Raw genomic sequence first — 17,810 nt, 5'->3', positions numbered from 1 at the left:
ATATTTAAAGGCCCGCTTCAAGCAAGCCACACGAATATGCCTGCATGCATGTCCCAGGGGTACGTATGCGAATTGGGATCGAATCTCAGTGGGCCAGATAACAATACAACTCGCCCATTCAAAGGAGGAGCCCCAGTTAGCAGCTCCCGCCATGTCATGTGGTCTCTTGACGTCACACAACCCGTCGACCAATCAGTGTCTGGCCATGCCACCTACCAAAGTCATGCCCGTGACTTTTTCGCGCACATCGCCGATGCCAAAAGGCGACGTCGGGATTTTCTAGAGAACGGTGCCTTTCATGCTTTCGCGTTAAAATAGAAAAAAAAAAATCGCATGATCCTCCCTATAATTTGGGCCCCTCGCGGTGGCTCAGTCGTTAAGGTGCTCGAGTGCTGATCCAGGCCGCAGCGGCAGCCATATGTAGGTAGAGGCGAATAGTACAAAACGACATTGTACTGAGATGTCAATGTAAGTTAAGTAACCTCACTGGATCCGAATTATTAAGAAGCCGTTTGCTACGCACTTCTATCCGTTTCGTTCTTTTACTCATTGCTTCACCCCCCCCCCCCCTCCCCTCCTGGCATGTCTGGGAAGTTCACTTAAAGAGAAAGAGGGAACTACTGCACCTTTACGCTCTTTGTAGGACATTGACATTTTTCCTCAGAGATGAAAATCCGCTAGTGCTATAGACACTTTCTTCTTCTACCCGGTCATCGACCCCCTGAGATCGCCGACTATCCAAGCCTGAATCACATTAGTTCAGGTGGCGTTCTTGAGATGCCCCATTCACGCGTTCACTAAAACTCGAGTTCAGGTGGGAAAAAACTACCTCTCCCATCACCATCATCACCCTAATCATAATCATAATCATCATCATCCTCATTATCACCCCACCGAGACCACGCCCATTGCAAAGCGAATGGATCATCTGCTGACGTAAAACTGACCCATGATAGGCTGTGCCAGGAGCACTAGCCTATAATATGCGCGCAAGACCTACGACCGTTACCACTTCTCCTGCTGAACTCTACTGCGTTATTTTTGATAAGACATTTTGATCTCATATTCGCGCCAGAGTGGCAGTTCGAAATCGCTTCAAGCACCCGCAGCCTCGGTTTACATAAGGAACTGGCTTGTATATAGCCAAGTGAGGACCGAATGCACGGAGCTTTTCAAGCTTTTCCCGGGCCGTGCACACCTTTCTCCAGATGGGGATATCGCCTTCCTATGCACATAATTTGCATGGGACTTTAATTCCTGAAGGAATCTGACAATGAGGCGCAGTGCTTGGCATCTTTGAGCCCACCTTTCGCGTAAATAACCTACCCCTGCATATTTCTACAAAGAATCTACTCCAGCTGGGTCTCCACAGTATACTAATGAGCGTGTGGAGGCCCACAGACAGAACCAGTATCTCCGACTGACATATAGACTAACACCGGATGCCACATCCTCAACACTCTTGAGGATGTGGCACTCAACACTCAACACTCCTTGTTCACTTCCCGGTTCTCCATTCCACGCCCTATCCACTGCGATATTCCACAGCTGACTCACAATTACCTTTAAAAACGCATCCTATTGGTTTTCTATGGCAGTTTTATACAGCGTAAGAGTGCAAAACTTTGAAAGCGCATTTTCGCTACGCACAGGAAACTTAGATGAGCATGCTCATAATAGTGTTTTACAATGTCTCGGAACTGCGGCACAATTACAAGGTGTCCCAGAGAGCATGGACTTGAGTCAGCAGGAATGCAAGGCTGGGGATTATGGAGAGGTTGCACCTTCCGCCTTCAACGCGGTGAGACACTATACCTGTGTGACACAACGCTAAGGTAGGCTGCCGGTGACTAAGCGAGTATTTTGAATGTCAGGACGCCTAACTGTCAGCGGCGTTTCAAAGCTACTGAAATGCCATCCTGCGTCCCTACCCCCGTCTCTTGTGCAAGTGCGAACAGTTCCAGGCACACTTGCGTTCTCATTACGTTGACAAAGTTTTCATCAAAGGTACAGAACAACTATTGGCACTACGACACATACGCCATATCGTGTGCGTCCAAGACCTTCTGTTGCTGTGTCCCAGCTAGTACAGGCACTGATCACGCATTCAAACTGCGTCCATCATATGCGGACATTGCGAAAAGTACAGAGACGGTGTACTGACGTGGCGAAAAAACGATTGGCACAGATTCGCTTCACTTTTTGTTTTCGGAGCCGATGATTTCTATACGCCGTCTTAAATGCATCGCCAAGAACGGGCATGCTTCTCTGATGAACGCACCACCACATGCTAAAAATCCGACACCTGGTTACGGGATGACATGTTCTCTCCCTCTATATAGTGACCCTTCGTGCATTGGGGAGGCAGCAGCGATCCCATGATAGAAGCGCAATGGACAAAAAATTAGACATAACGTGGCCGGTACCTTAATCAGCCAAAATAGCTGTCGCTGAATTATTTAGCCGCACCCATTTCTAACGAGCGCACATTTGCTCCAGCAACGCAGGACGTGAGCTTTTCGAACGCTAAGGCCATTCGAAATCGCATCGCGTACTTCTACTACCCTCGCTGCCGTCCTCCTTCCTCGCCGTCATTGTGAAGTTCAACCTTCGACGGTATACCCAGCCTGCAGGTTCTCCAGCGGGCAATGGTTATCCATGTCAAAACCTCCGTCCGGTCTCTTCCTGCTGTTTCCTACAAAAGGAGAGGAGGAATTTCCTTTCCTTGCTACCTGTCAACCGCGACAGATGGTTTACATATATAATTCATTTGAAACTTCAGCTACGGCAACTGGTTCAGTTGATTGAAATTGAGCACTTAATTGAAATCACTACGTAATTAAGGTCTTACAGCCGACGCTGTAGGTTCTTGGGTAGAATACAGAAATATATGGCTAAACCAATCCTATAAGAGTCTTCACTTTAAAAACATACTCTAAGGGCGTACTGCGTCAAAAGGAAAGCAGCAAACGTGTGCACAACGCCACATGCGGCCGAGAATGCTGCCAGGCACGCTCCAGAGGCTTCTAACTCAAGCGTCATTTGCCTCCATTTAGAGACGTCAGGAGTCCGCATTTCAACGCAACCCAGCATGCTAGACACGTCGACGCATTTAGACCCACCAGAATCGCGTCGTCTAGGACACGAGTTAAGTAAAACCGCATGAAATCAGTGCATCCCCATTAAAACTGCCGCAAGAACACTACGATATTCCGAAGAACAGTAATCATTTGTATTCGTGTCGACCGAAGCCCCTTGACACGAGGATATTGAACACCCCCCACATAGAACCCCTAGAAAGAGGTCCCGAGTTGACCGGCCGCTCAACCTCGGTAAGATGACGTCGTCACTCCAACACTTCGGGACAGACGCGTTATCCCGGGCGGGACGGCCGAAAAACAAAGCAGCACTGAGCGTGCAATGGCTGACGCCACGTGAGCGTCAAAACAAGCCCCGCGCGCTCCAAGCTCAGAGACGCCGGGGCGCGGAAAGACGGTTTATATACAAGACGCCGCGGGGAAACACCTTTGCCGCTTCCTCCCCTCTTCCGCAGCCTTTCTTTTCCGCCCCTCGTCACCCACTGCTACTTTCTTTTCCCTATAATGTAGATACCTCGGCAGCAGACCAGCAGATTACCAGCCACGGCAGTAAAACGACGAACCAGGATAATGTCCGCCTTTGCGTGTGCGTGAGGGTACATCTGAGGACGTGTCAAGAGGGAAAGGAGGTGTTGGATGGTGGGCTTGGGCCCCCCAGAGTTTAGGAACAAGGCAGCAGGGGGCCGGTGAAGAATTTTCCAAGCACTGAAAGGGACATTCCAGGATCACGGGCGGCTGTAGCTGGAGGTTCGGGGCTCGCATCTTCGCATAAACCGAGCCAGACGCGGTGGAGAAAGGCGGCCTTTGGCAATATCTCGGCGCTTCTTTTTGCCTGTCTGCGCTCTACGCGGCCCGCCAGACAAACACGCTGCAGCTGGTGGCGTCTGCAGAATCGACAAATCCGACATTTCTTTTTGTTTACTGTTTCTTTGCTGAGTTCTTGAGTTCTTCGCCCGCTTCGCTTTTATATTTCTTGCTGATGCGTATACGGGGTTTAGCAGTTTTTTCTTTTTCGCGCTAAGAAACTTTCCAAGTCGAGTGCTATCTTCCGGGGATCCACGCTCGTATTCACGGTGGGTGCGAGGAGTTCTCTGCGGTAATGTATCTTCAGTGTTTGGCATGCTATATGAGGAAGCGCCGACGTTCCGCAGTTAAACAAGTGTGATACCCAGGTTATCGAGCAGAAAAGAAAAAAAACACCGTCTCGGCCACGTGAGGGCTGAAAAAATGGTTACTATATATACATTATTCAAGCCTGCTCTAAGTTTCGTACGCGTCGCGTGCGTTCTTTTAAACACATTGGACTAAGCGTACACCTTGCCACCGAACCAACCGTGACTCAGGGGTCGGTGTAGGACCACGAGATATTTCAAAGTACGACAAAGGATATTGGTTGTGCCACCAGTTGGCAAAATATCCCTAGCCCGCTCGCCCACCTAGCCATAGTAGTAGCAAATACAGAGAACGCGAACGCAAGACCCTGCTGCTATTCCTATACTAAGTATTCATTTACCCTAGGCTCCTCAGCATTTATTTACCATTCTGCAAGCCTCTCCTGATATACCACGACTGTAAGACAGTATGATTTGTTTCGCTGACTTAGGCTGTCTATATGCTGCGACATGATTTAACCACACCTCATCGAATCCAAACTGATCGAGCCAGATTAATTGCTCCAGCTGCGTCTGTAAGATAGCATTGCGCTGCTGGAACTCGCGATAATATTTTAAGTCGTCTTATCTTAAAGAAATGCTTATGCTAATAAGTGGAGTTTTGCGTGTGAGAGGAAGCTTATAGTTAGGAAAGCGAAAAGCTTCCCAGCCACGACCACGGACCACGAGGTTCGACCTGGCTATATCCAAACATGCAGGCTAGATATTTGTTACTTGGATGTGAGATGGAGACACAGCGCTGCGAGTCCTTCCCAGCCCGAATATGCAGATGGTCACAATCAATCCCACATACAGCTCGCTGGCAATTAAAGCAGACTGACAATGGTTTTACTGTAACCACTCGATTATCAAAACATGGAGGTGAGGTAAAAGAACCGCGAGGGTCGGGATAACAGCAACAACAAGATGGCAGCGGATGGCGAGACCACTTCTGTCGCAGGCAGGGCCATGATGTCATAAAACAACGTGACGGCGAGCGCACTTGCCTTTTGGGACTCAACCGAGAACAGAAAATACCAAAACAGCTCCAATAGAACGACATGTGGGCAGAAGATAACATCAAACCGCGAGAAATGAGATATAGGTAAAGGCAAGATGAGAGCGGATAGCGAAGTTGGTGCTTTCTGACATGGGAGTGTCCATCGGTATTCAGCTGGGAGAAGAAAGTACACTGATAACCCTATTGAGAAACATGCAGATTAGACATGATCAAGACGCGAGGAGTGAGGTAACCACAATGTTAAGACGACATAAATGTGAGAATCTGGCTTATCGCGTAGAGAAGCGTCACATGGGACCACTTCACTTGTATCCACCGAAAGTATTACTACAACAACTCAATTTACTTGAAATAGAGAGAAGATAAGCTCAAGAGGTGAGGAGTGGGATAATGCAAGATAACATGGGACCACGAGGTCGCTTCCTCCGCGACAAAGGTCGTGGCTCACCGTGGCAGTGGGCGCACTTGTCCCCGCAGCGTTGGTCACCGGCGGCACCGTTGGTGGTGACTGTGGCGACGTTTGTAGTTCCGGCAGCAACAGCACCGTTGACGGCAGATGTGCCGTTGGCGACGGCAGACGCTGCCTGCTTTGGGGGCGATGGGGCGGCGTCCGGCTCGGGGCTGCCGGTGCGTCGCCGCTTGGCCGGCGCGCTGGGCGCCACGCTGGACGAGCGCCACGCCGGCCACACGCAGACAGCGGCCAGCCTCCGAGCACGCCGAGGACGTCGTTCGGCACTCTTTACGGCGCGACGCTAGCACAGCACAGCACCGCCGGCAGCCGCCACTACCATCATCATCATCATCATCGTTGCCACGGCATCCTCCACGACAGTGGTAGCGACCATTAGTGGATGCAAGCAGACACTGATACGCACGACACCGGAACACGTGACAACGACGGACGCCATCACAGAAGAAAGGTTTGTCCGTACCCGCTGAAACATGCGCTGTGCTCCGATTCGCAGTATCAAAGGTGATCCGAAACAGAGTTCAAAGCTGTAAAGAGACGAGTGTTTTTCTTGGCTCGTTTCTTAACTGGAGCCTATCCCTTTTGACACTTATTCCTTGTCCTGCCTCCGGGTTTGGAAGGATGTCCGAAACTGAGTTCGATGTTTTTTTTACGATGCAGGTGCTTTTTTGTTTCTTTCGTGGTGGTGAACGATATCTTGAAAACGGAAGCTTCGGTAGTGAAACAGTAATCTATGGTGCTGGAGGAGACCCTCGAGGTCTGACACCTTGAAGGGCCTTTTCTGCGACAGCGATTCCCCCAACAACTTCTAGTTCATTGCCTCCCCTGTAACGGATGATACGTGCGATTTCCTGCTGTGAGAAATCAAGTTTTGCAGGAAACTTGTGTCCAAAGAATTCTGCCAGGTGCCGTGCAGTGAAAAGACTTAAGCGTGTTGGCCAACGGTGTTCCAGACCTCAAAAAGTCCCTTGAAGATATTTACAAAGTTTGGTCGAGTTTGCATCTGTTATGGCGGCACTTCTAGGAAAGAGTCAATACGTCTCTAAGGATGAGTAATTGATGCGTTAAGATAACGGCCGTTGTAGACGAAACACGTGTGACATCATGGAGAGACACCTGAGGACTCTGGAGGGAACAACAATGTTATAATCGCCAGGCTTGAAACGTTGCTCCCCAGGGGGTCTGGTCCAAGTGACCCAGCAACCTATAGTCCTGCAAAAGCAAGGTGCGCCAAACCAATAAATGCCGGATTTGCTTTCAATGTTTTCAGCCTTGCTTGCACACCGCAAAGTAATATCTTTCTTGTTTGATGAAATATTGAAAAGACTTGTCTCACGGTCCCCACGAGCCGTATGCCAAGGTGTTAGATCCGTATGCCACTAAGAAAGGGGCGAGCGTCTCAAGGGACACTCAATACAATAGACAGTTCACAGAGGGATGTAGAAGTGTTCAAAAGACCGACGGCCGAAGACCCTGCCGCAGTCTTTAGATAAATGACCGCATACCGCAAATGTGCAGCGCTGCTGTGACAGCTGCGGAGCAGAATTCGTTTTCCTTGATAACGTCCCACTTTCACAGAGCAACGCTCCCGAGTTGACTTGCCCGTTGACGGTGGCCACTTAGTGGTCGGCCCTTCCGTTTCTTATCCGGGCTACGGGTAGGAGATCCTCAAGAAGACAAATAACCGGTGTGTGTCCCCATCCGGCAGCTAGGTGGCAGAAAAGAGGCGTTGCTGCTACGAGCGCCGTAACTCGTGCAAAACCACCGGTGCTCAAACTGCGGTCCAGCGTCGCGCCTCCTCCTGAGAAGGTAGGGATCAAGGAGGAAGATGGGCCGAATCCAAAGAAAAGACACAAACACGTAGAACTTAATCACGCCACACAGGAGAGACCACAGAAGCCACACTCTTTCTCACCAAGCGCCCACACACACTGTTCAAGTGAGGAAAGCAGCTGGCAGAGGTGCTTCTGGTTCGCACAGGTGGTGGCGACGGCAGATGGGGGCCACCAACGATGGGTGAATGAAATCCGCTGCGGTTGGGACAGCAGAGCGGTGCGGCGTCCAGCTGAGCGGCGGGCCGCGGGCCTGCCAGGACTCTCGGTGTTTGCGCGCCGGCACACACGCGAGCTTCAAGAACCCCGCGAGACGAGAGTGAGCACGGCGCGTGTGTGTGTCCCCGTTCCGAGGCAGCCTGCCGAGCCGACTGAATCACAGGGCCCGGCGGGCCGCCCTCGCGCCGACGGCTTGTCCGCCATGTTGGCGTCCCGGAATAGAAGACCCCTCGCCTCTTACTGCTGCTGCTGCCGGCGCTGGCACGGGCCCAGGGCTCAGTGGTGGCTCCTCAGCACCCCCCTCTCCTCCTCCGACCGTGCCCGCTCTGCGGAACCGAGGGGTGGTAAAGATGGGGTAGAGAGAGGAGGGCGACCGTACTGCTGGGTCCGCACGTGTATGTGCGTGCGTGCTTTTCTGCTTTCTTGTGCGTGTGTACCTGGGCTCTTCTTCTTTCTTTACACCACCTTCCCCTCAGCCCAGGAGAAGCGGCAGAAGCAGTGCCGGGACCGCAATCGGCGCAGAAGCGCTGACACCCCGGAGGACGCTCCCGCCGGCGTTTCAAGCTCCTCCGCTGCGCGGAGTCGAGGAGGGAACTGACTTGTTCCCCGCGGGCGCTCGCCGACGCCGCCGGCGCCGGACACGGCTGGCGGGTGGCAGGAATCCGCTGGGCCTCACGCACCACACACTGAGCGCCGCCGCAGCAGCTCATGCTTTCAGTTGTCTTTTGCCCGTCTTTGCCTTGGGCTTCGGCTTTGTCTTTGCTTTTGCCTGCCTGTCGGCTGAATTGTCTGTTGAGGAGCGGGAGTCTAGCAGCCGCTGGAGAGAGGAACGAGGGAGGGAAAGAGCGGTGCCTATAAGCTGAAGGCTCTTCCTTCCCTCCGAGCCCTTTGAATCATGAAGAGTATCTTGCGGAGTTTCTGCGGTCTGCTAAGGCCGACAGTTCGCGTTGCGCCGCCTACCGTCTGCCTCGTTGACGAACTAAGTCGTTGGGACCACTAGCCCTGAGAAATGACAGAGGCTACTTTCATTTGGTGATTGAAGACCCTTTTAGTGATGGAATATCATTTCACCTCGATGAAGATCCCCTGATGAACGTTCCATTGGAGTTCTTAGGAGAATGAGGAAAACATTGCGAGGTGTCACAATGTGTTATTGAGTAAGGCTCCTTATTAAAAAGCCTGATGTTTGCGAGTTTGCAACTCAGAGCATGCAATAAGAAAAAAAGGGAATAGAACTCGTTGAGTATGTGTGACACTATTTCGTGATGTCATGTGACACTATTCCGTGATGTGACAGCAGCAGCTGCAGCAGGGGCGTGATATCCAGAGTTCTAAACGGTGATCGTGCACGCAGCCGAAAGCGCAGCAATGTCACAGCATCGTTAAGTCATAAGCATTTACAACGATGTAAACGGATTATACCAATCCAGTGTATAAGCAGGTCACAGCTTCCAGCGGCAAGAACTTTTTTTTTTTTTTAGTTTTTACAAATGGTGGCGTCTTGTTTTTTTTTATGGGCTCGACGGTCAACTAGTGGCACGCCTGGTGCTTCTTTTTTTTTTTTTTTTCTCCATTATCTTCGTGTCCTGGCCAGGGCTTAAAAGTTCTTCTGAGTGCCGCAGATGGCTTGATATCTTAAAACCTCTCGACTTTCGCCCAACCAGGGCGCCAGATTTTCACGCAAGAGTTCGACGAGAAGTTTGACAATTATCAAAGCCAGGTAGCTTTGCCGGCTGCCACAGTCACTGCGGATGTGGCCGCCATTCGAAGCACAGCCGGCGTGGACGCGAATCCGCACCGATGATACATAGAAATGGGTTCTTGAATGAGACCCCCAAAAATATTCGCTTTTCTTCCCCTGCCATTTCAGACAAAATTTCTTTATTTATTTATAAGCCTTACACGAAGCTAAGATTACACAAAGATGCAGGAACATTGCTAGCAGGCAGCACCGGATGACATATTAAAGAAAATAAAGCAAATAGCAAAACACTTCAAATACAAATTGAAAAATGTAAATCTCCTTTCAAAAGTAGAACGCAAAGGAAACCAGGAAGGGTGCCACTGATTTCTATAGCGAGCGGAAAAAATTTTCATTTAATCCAGTACGTATGAAAATAAAAAAAAAAGGTGAAACGATTAGTCTAGCTGTAACAGCGTCATAGTGGTGGTCGCTTAGCACCATTTCAGACAGTTGTCAAGAGCATCAGATTGCAGTACATATAAGCACGTACCTTGGATCTTTAATGTAACGACATGAAGAAATAGGGTGAGCCCTGGAGCATGTCAGAAGAAGAGACAGTAAAATCTGTCATATCGGCAAAGCCGGAAAAGTGCGGGGGTGCGAAATAGCACTCATCTTTATTTTTATTCGTCACTGTAGAATACTCGCAGTCGCGTAACTATTAATATCCACTGACAATAAAACATTCTTAACTAAGCTAATGTACCCCAATTACATTTTAAGGTGCTGGCTCAACAGTTTCCCATGATTTGCAGCATGATCGCGAGGTAGTTTTAAATTCATTGTCACGAGCAAACCATGTCTATCCACATAAAATACGTTGGCGCATCACCCGCGAGAACCTTTTAGCTCGTTTGCCATGACGTCCGACGGTTAGCGAAAGTGAAAGAACATCCCGCCAGAAACTACGTAAGCTACTCCGGATAAATTATGGCGCCAACTTCGCGTTATAGTGAAGGGGCGCCTGTTCGCCTCTGACCTTCTGAAGGAAAAGAAAAACGAACAGCAGCGATGGACAGCAGAACATTAAATGTGCCTCGTTTTATAAATAAAGGAGGCGGTTTATACTTGGCAGCCATGGTTCGCACAAACGAGCTCTGTTCAGCGCAGCAGACTCACTGGGAGAACCGCTGTCACAACCACGTTATCTAACCTGCTAGTAACCTCTTCTGACAAAGCTTCGCCGGCAAGATGTGTGGCACTACAAGTGGACCGAAGCTTTCGAACACTTGTTTGTCACTGCTTTTAGGAAGGAACTCGTTCTTGGCAGAGGAATGACCTCGCCAGAAGGAAGCCCACTACATAACAAAAACAGTTGTATTAGCATTAAATTTGTCATACGTGAGTATATTGGCTCCTCAGCCTGCAAAGCCAGGATGGATGATGGCACCTGCCGCCTCCTTTGAATACGGGCGGTGACTGCAGACACTCGAACCTCATTTGACCACTTCCGCCACCTTGTGCTGCTTTCTGGAGACTTCGTTGTAATGTGGAGGAAGACAGTGTTTGAAGGTGAATTGCGCAGGAACTTTGGAACATATTTTCGTTTGAATACTAGTATCTAATCGCGCTGTCCTTGCTAATTCTGCCGAAAATATGAACCCCCTTCCCCCCACTTTCTGTTCCGTATACGCTTTAAAATTTCTCTGCAGACAAACCCTGACCAAGGACACCACGTTTTGTGTCTTATAGTCAGTAACATTCAATCGATCTTGTCTAAAAATGTATATTGTCGTTTTTAAAAAATCTTTTAATAGCCGAAGTCACTTGCGCTACCTCGTGTGAGAGACGTGAACTAATTGCCATTCTAGAAATTTCTCTACACAAATATAGTTCTACAACATCGCGCTCTTCTTTCAGGCGAACAAGTGACATCAAAATATATCAATTACGTTGCATTGAATTCTTCTCATTTGTACTTTAGTAGTATCCCAAGTTAGTTACCCTTTCCCTCCCTCCACGTCCACCCTCCCGCTTCGTCACAGGCTCAATAAAGCCTAGCGATGACAGAAATCTGGTGCCGCTTACGCCGGCCATAAAGAGAGAGAGAGAGAATGGAATACCGTAAGAGAAAGGAATGAACGTGGATTATTTGCAGTATATCTGCTCTTCTAGAGCTTCTTTAAACCATTATTTTCTCTTTCCTCCGTCTCCTTCCTCTTCCCTTCTATATTGCACCGTCTTTCTTTTCCCCGCCTTTTTAACTTTATACTTCATTTTTCTGTTGATACCGTCATTTTCTTACTCTCTGTTTTCATTTGATATTTATAATTTTCCTTCCTTCGTTGTTTCGTTCTGTGCTTACTGCCTGCGCAAGCCAGCGCGACGCGATCATCAAAGGCGATAAAATGCGAGGTTGGGTAGGGAAGGAGGGGGGGTTAGCCCGTGGACGCGTGGCCCACTGGGAACGCGTGCGGAGAGCTCTAAAAGCGGAGTTCGCGCGAACTGCCGGAAGCAGCAAGGCAACGTTGTTTTGCAAAAACAGTGTCGCCGCCACAGTCGATGCGGCGGCCGCCAGGTGCGAGCTGCTATAAACAACCTCCGGTAGAGTTTGGGAAACGCCCCGGCGTACGTACATCTCGGAGGTCACGCTTCGCTCTGCTCACTCAAAGCAGACATTATCGGCGGCGGCGGTAGTGGAATGGGCGCAGCCTCCTCAGGGACGCCGTCGCGTCGCATTGGGCCGTAAACAACGCCGCGCTTGTCCTGAACCTTCATCGGCACGGCACCAGTCGGCGCGCTGTGCTTTTTGGCAATCTGGTGAGGATTTCTTCAGGGCCATATGATAGAAGCCCCTTACAGTCCTATGTGAACCAGTCGGGCGAAGACTTGGGCAAGTTAGTATTGGTTCGTGATGAGTACTCCAGAGCAAAAAAAAAAAAAAAAAAAATGTAGGGGTTCGATTATCCTTCAACAAAAATTCACGAGCGCAAGTCATCGGACCGTCGCTTCAATCTCGGCTTGATTCCGCACTTGGTAAGCTTCTCGGCAACGGGCTAGTCTAGCTTCTCGTTGCTGGATGGTCGCGACAGCCAGTCTGGCACGGCTGCGGTGTCTGTCTTAAGCGAGAGTGGCTTCCTCTGCGCCACTCCGCCTCCTTTTGTCACGCCGCCTGGTGGATTTTCCTCACACTATGATTGCGAACCTCGCCCGCATTAGCACAAATGGCCTATATGTATAAAGCATTAACATTGGTTAAATGAAAGAGCGACGCAGTTGAAACTTAGTGAGAACGACGCTGTTCACTGCCCAGCGCGAGAGTTCAAGGCCAAATGGTCGGGGCCAGATGACCTTGAAGTTTGGCTTGGAAGGAGTAGAACTTCCGCTTTAAAACGACGTGACACGTATGGAAGGCATTCAAGACAAGTTCTGCGGCAGCCAGGGTGCGGAAGTGACTGGATACAAGCAAAATGGTAGTAAACGAGAAGCCGAAAACATCTGTATTTATTTACTGCTCGGTAAGAATGTTAATAGAAGTGGCCGCTTTCTATAATGTATCCGATGCGGTTGTGGGACCGAAGTGAACCACGTGACCACAGGAGGAGTGACATTAACTTCAACACGAAATGAAACACTCAGATTGGACGCAAGAACAAATTGCTGCACTAGCTTTGGAAATGTCTTATGGTTATTGTACGCCTCAAAGAAAACTATTCAGAAGGAGGAAAAATTGAGGTTTTCACTCATAGAGCTCAATGCTCATGTTTTGTTCCCAGAGTCATATTGGAGCCGCCTGAACACTTATCGCTGCAACTTCTGTCATGCGTTCCACAACAGTGGTTCAATGCTTAGGGCTGTTTCACTAGTGAGCCTGGGAAGACGGGCACGACCACGGCCGCGTTTTGATGAAGGCGCGCGAGTGTCCGACGCCACAGAAGGTTAAAGAACCCCATGCGGTCGGAATTACCCAGAACTCTCCACTACTGAGTTCATTATAGCCTGGGCAGCTTTCGGAGATTAAAACTCATAAAATCAAACCAAAACCAAATTTATGTGGTCATAGGTTGAAACACCAGAATTTTTTTCTTTCAAAGCAATGGCTGGACGCCGGGCACCGAAATTTTTGTCTTAGTATGTCATAACTGAAAATATTCAAGTATAACTCGTGACCAATGGGAATGTCACTGTTCTTTATATAGTTTATGTAGCTATGACCATAGCGGCCTTGCTGTGGGTGCCCTTATAAAACGGGGACAGTGCATGACCAAGTTATAGACATCACCTCCTTAGCTGCGGAGGCCCAGATGACTGCCACTGGTGCCCTGGACTATGGAACCCGCCCGCTGAACTAAGTGTAATACTCTTTAGAGCCAAAGGTTTCTTTTTCTCTTCAGTCTGTAAAGTTTAGTTATGCAAGCACGAAAAGGGGGTATAGGACCATAAGGAAACATGCGGATTGGTATCACGGTTACCATCAGAGCTCAGAATAAAATACCACACTTGAAAAATTAAATTTAATTTGTTGCAAATAATGAGATACCTCATATTGGCGACTACTGTGTCGGCAAACAGCTGAACCTTGCGAATGTCCTCTGCTTTCTCCTTTCACTTACCAAAGATGCTTTGCCGCAGAACGGTGCATGCATGCGGCAAAGCCAGCTTTGGCGAAGCAGCACTCAGAATTCGTAACGAACGAAAAGCACAGCTACGCTCCACTTTCTCGGGTGGTAAGAGTAAGAGGGCACAATATTTGGGGGATGCTTGGGCTTCGCCTGTAAGGCTTTTACGCAATAACTTTTATGGCACCCGTCTACCTGCTCCCTTTGCCTATTCATGTTCGCATACATGCACTAGCCTAATTACTAATCTCAATTTTCGCCTCTATTATCTCGCACATACAAACACACAGTCGTAAGCTACCAAATAATAAGAAAAACAACACGACATGGGTAATTATAAAGCAAAACTTAACCGAACCGCTCGAATGAGAGTGCACAGCCTAGGCATCGCCCGTCTGAATCGGGATCAAATAGTGCGGGAGGGTTCGATTCCCATATGAACCAAGTTTACAGCGCCTGCTAGCTTGGCCATGTCATGTGCTGTTGTGACGTCACACAACCTGACGTCTAATCAGCGCCTAGCAATGCCAGCTGCCACCCTCCACTGGTAAGCTTGCAATATTTCGCTCACAACGCCGACAGCATGCCGGAATTTACGATGAACGCGACCTTTAAGACAGTGGCGCTCAAAAGAGTCTCGGCTATGGCACAAGTATATTTTTCTTAGCCTCCACTCGCAAATGGTGATACTGCATGGCCGTGTCACTCATCTTCACTCTGGCTTCGTGGACGAAGTGAAAGTGAAAACCGATTACAATTCCAAACCGCATATGGCATACTGGTTTATGCTCGAGAGCCGTGAACCACGTTCACTATCATTACTACTTTTCTCAAGGAACTATTAACGTCGCGAACAAGATGGGAATGCAACCCTGCACGCTAAGCTCGCAGGAGTAACTGGTAAGCTAAGTGGTACGCTGCGCGACAGATTACACCAAAGCTAGCCTAACGAACGACGATAGAATGCCCCATAATCTCTATTTTTATTTTTACCCATAGACATAACCATCTGCAGAGATGAGGAAACTAGGTTTACCATATCGAAGTACAAGCACATACAAAAGCACCGAAGATTCCGAAACGTCGTTCGAGAGTTGTTTACTGCCCCTCTACGATGTGTCTGGCGCCGGTCCAGAACCTAGACTGGACGAATAGCGAGCGGCGGCAGAGAAGCGTGCGGCTTTCTGCCAGTGGTGCTGATGATGAGAAGAGAAGGAGAAGACGGAAAGCTAAAGTCATCGACGAACTGCGAGGAGCTTGCTTTAAACGAGAGAAAAGTGCGGCACGTTCTCCGACAATCATTCACTGCCCCCATCACCTCCTCAGAACCTGTACTTTCGAAGACGGTTAAAAGAGGGAGAGAGAGAAAAAAAAGGGGTGTATGCGAGGCAGAGAAAGAGGACTGAGCTAGCCCCAGTATATTTGCAAGCAAGCGAGTGAGCGAGCTCCACCACCAGCGCACCATCTCCGCTTCTTCGCGCGTGGCCGCTAAGACGTCCGCGCGTGAGGAGAGCGGTTATTTTGGTAGAGTCGGAAGACGACGAAGAAGAACCATTAGCGCACGAGCTGAGAGGTTTTTGCCTTCTCCGCTTGGTTCTCGTTTTATTTTTCCCGCGCCTTTGCTGCTTCTGCTGGTCGAGATTCGTTTGAACGTCTCTCGGACGGCGCCTCGGGAGAGCTCGCTTGCCGGCTGGTTCGGCGCTATGTAGGCAAACTTCGTTAGCACTTCACCGAGGCTGAGTTTCGCTAGAGAAAAAAAAAAAAAAAAAAGAGGAATTTTTAAACGACAGTGATGGTGCAAATTACTCAACATTTCATATACGGCAGTTCGCGTGCTATGGCATGAAGTTTGCACAACAACAACAACAACAACAACAACAACAGCAACAACAAAAAGCTACGCAACAAGAAACCAGTGATTATATTGCGTATGATAGCCATTCACGTGCTTTAATCCTCGCACGCTGTTTGTTCCTTTAAAACCTTGCGAGCGCTGTATAGAAATGTTTATTGAAAGTTAGCGCTCGTGTCTTGTCCCTTCGTTATTTTGCGCTATGGGACCATGCATTTGGTAAGACTGCTCACTTTTTATCTTATTGTACGTGCCTGGAAAGCGTGTATGACCACTTAGTCGGCTTCTTGTCTGCCGTAATTCTTTCTGCCCATCTTCTCAATGCAGTAGTCGCTGGCTGTGAAGGTAAATGAATAAACGATTCAGCTGTGGGTGCTGTAATTTCAGGCTTACAGTGTTGCTTTGACGTAGGAAAAACCACTTTTGGCGCATAAATTTCTGTTTATCTGTCACAGAACAGCGCCTGCCCCATATCGATCCATGGGTGTTATCAAATAAGGCGGAAACTTGGGCGAGTTGGACAGCATTTCAAATCATATTTGCTAGCGCATCTTTAACACACAAAGGACATTAGAAAGAAGAAGGAACATATATGAACAGGACAGACGCTGAACAGGACTAGCGTCTGCCCTGTTTATATGTGTTCATTCTTCTTCCCAGTGTCTCTTGTGCGTTAAAGATGCGCTAGCAAATATGTTATCATCAAAAAACTGCTGCTGCAGTAAGTTATCATAAGCTTTAATTTCCATTAGCAATAATTTTAATAACATATGCACACGAAGTGGAAGGTCATATTTTAAAGCTTTTTCCTGAAAATAGCTGCTCTTGCCCAGAGGCAAAAGTTGAACGCGAGACATTGTCCTTTTCCCTTCGATAGGTCACTCTCAGTATGCCAAGTGGCAAATGGCAAAGGAGATTAAGTGGACGTATCAGCGAATTGTGGTTAATTTCTCCCAGCGACTGGGCTCATCAGGACGACGATCTAGGGTTCGGTCTCGAGACCAGAAAACATTCTCATTCAACTGCAATGTACCTGTGCAGTACGGAAGAGCATCCCCAGTGCCTCCGGGTATCCACCGGTTTCCTAACGAACACTAGACCTTCTTAGGCCTAGTGCTCGCATCTTCTCTGGGCATTGCTTGAAAAAATGGTCTCTGGTGCATTTCGCTCCTACCGAAGGAAAATTTGTCATCGAGGAATCGAAGTAAGCCGTGTTAGGTAAAGCCCGTTGTGGCACTTTCCATCGCCGCGGTGGTCTAGTGGAATATGAATCCGTCTCGTGTGCGGTAGCGGCAGGGTTCGATCCCCGTCGGGCATCCACAGTTCATACAATGACAACAAGCTTTGCCCTGGTGTTCGGCTTAACTTGGGTGAAACGCTTGCGAAATTGGTATTTGGGCCCAACTTGAGTAAAGAGAAAATACGGTCTCATAGCAATCTTTGGCCGAAGGTGTTCTTGTAGTGCCATAAAAATTCATAATAATCAATCATCAAGTTTAAAATGACTACAAAGATTTCTAAGAAAATGCACACTATCTGCATGCAATCATGCAACTGAAAGTCCCCCCCCCCCCCTCCTCCTCCTCCTCCCCATTTTTTACGTAGATTCTTGCCAAAATTATTCCACCTGCACGCGACTGTATATCACATATATAGCACGTGGAGTACAGTCGCGTGCAGCTTGAGAAGGGACTAGTACGAATTTTCTTATTATTCCTCTACTGGGAATGACTTTAGAGCATTATGCGCTACGAGAGAAATTATAGCTACAAAGCAGAAAAATTATGATTGCCACAAATAATTAGGTTACAATTGACTGCTCAAGCCAGACTAGCGACCCCTAGGTCACATAAGCTAGCGGCAAT

At 48.7% G+C, this 17,810-nt stretch overlaps 2 protein-coding genes across 3 annotated transcripts in view; both read right to left on the bottom strand.

Annotated features, from left to right (window-relative positions):
- Mrtf (Myocardin-related transcription factor) overlaps positions 1 to 6,178 on the bottom strand; it is a 62,081-nt gene extending 55,903 nt beyond the window's left edge. The window contains exons 1-2 of the mRNA XM_084605407.1: positions 6,146 to 6,178; positions 5,719 to 6,022 (exon numbers count right to left, since the gene is read on the bottom strand). Coding sequence (XP_084461533.1) covers positions 5,719 to 6,022; positions 6,146 to 6,178 — 337 coding nt within the window. The remainder of the gene's footprint in view (positions 1 to 5,718; positions 6,023 to 6,145) is intronic.
- LOC146190058 (uncharacterized) overlaps positions 6,009 to 17,810 on the bottom strand; it is a 176,039-nt gene continuing 164,237 nt past the window's right edge. Inside the window, exon 3 of one of the 2 annotated variants that reach the window (XM_084604792.1) lies at positions 6,009 to 6,951. In XM_084604792.1, the coding sequence (XP_084460918.1) occupies positions 6,944 to 6,951 (8 nt within the window). In that variant the 3' untranslated portion in view covers positions 6,009 to 6,943. Of the gene's footprint in view, positions 6,952 to 11,528; positions 15,840 to 17,810 lie in introns of those variants that run through there. The other variant, XM_084604791.1, reaches the window with a different exon arrangement.

Source organism: Amblyomma maculatum, chromosome 5 (assembly GCF_055883805.1).
Source record: "Amblyomma maculatum isolate TAMU_Amacu chromosome 5, ASM5588380v1, whole genome shotgun sequence".
NCBI classification, from domain to species: domain Eukaryota; kingdom Metazoa; phylum Arthropoda; class Arachnida; order Ixodida; family Ixodidae; genus Amblyomma; species Amblyomma maculatum.
Note: the sequence above shows the minus strand (reverse complement) of the source record. Positions and strands in the feature narration are given on the sequence as shown.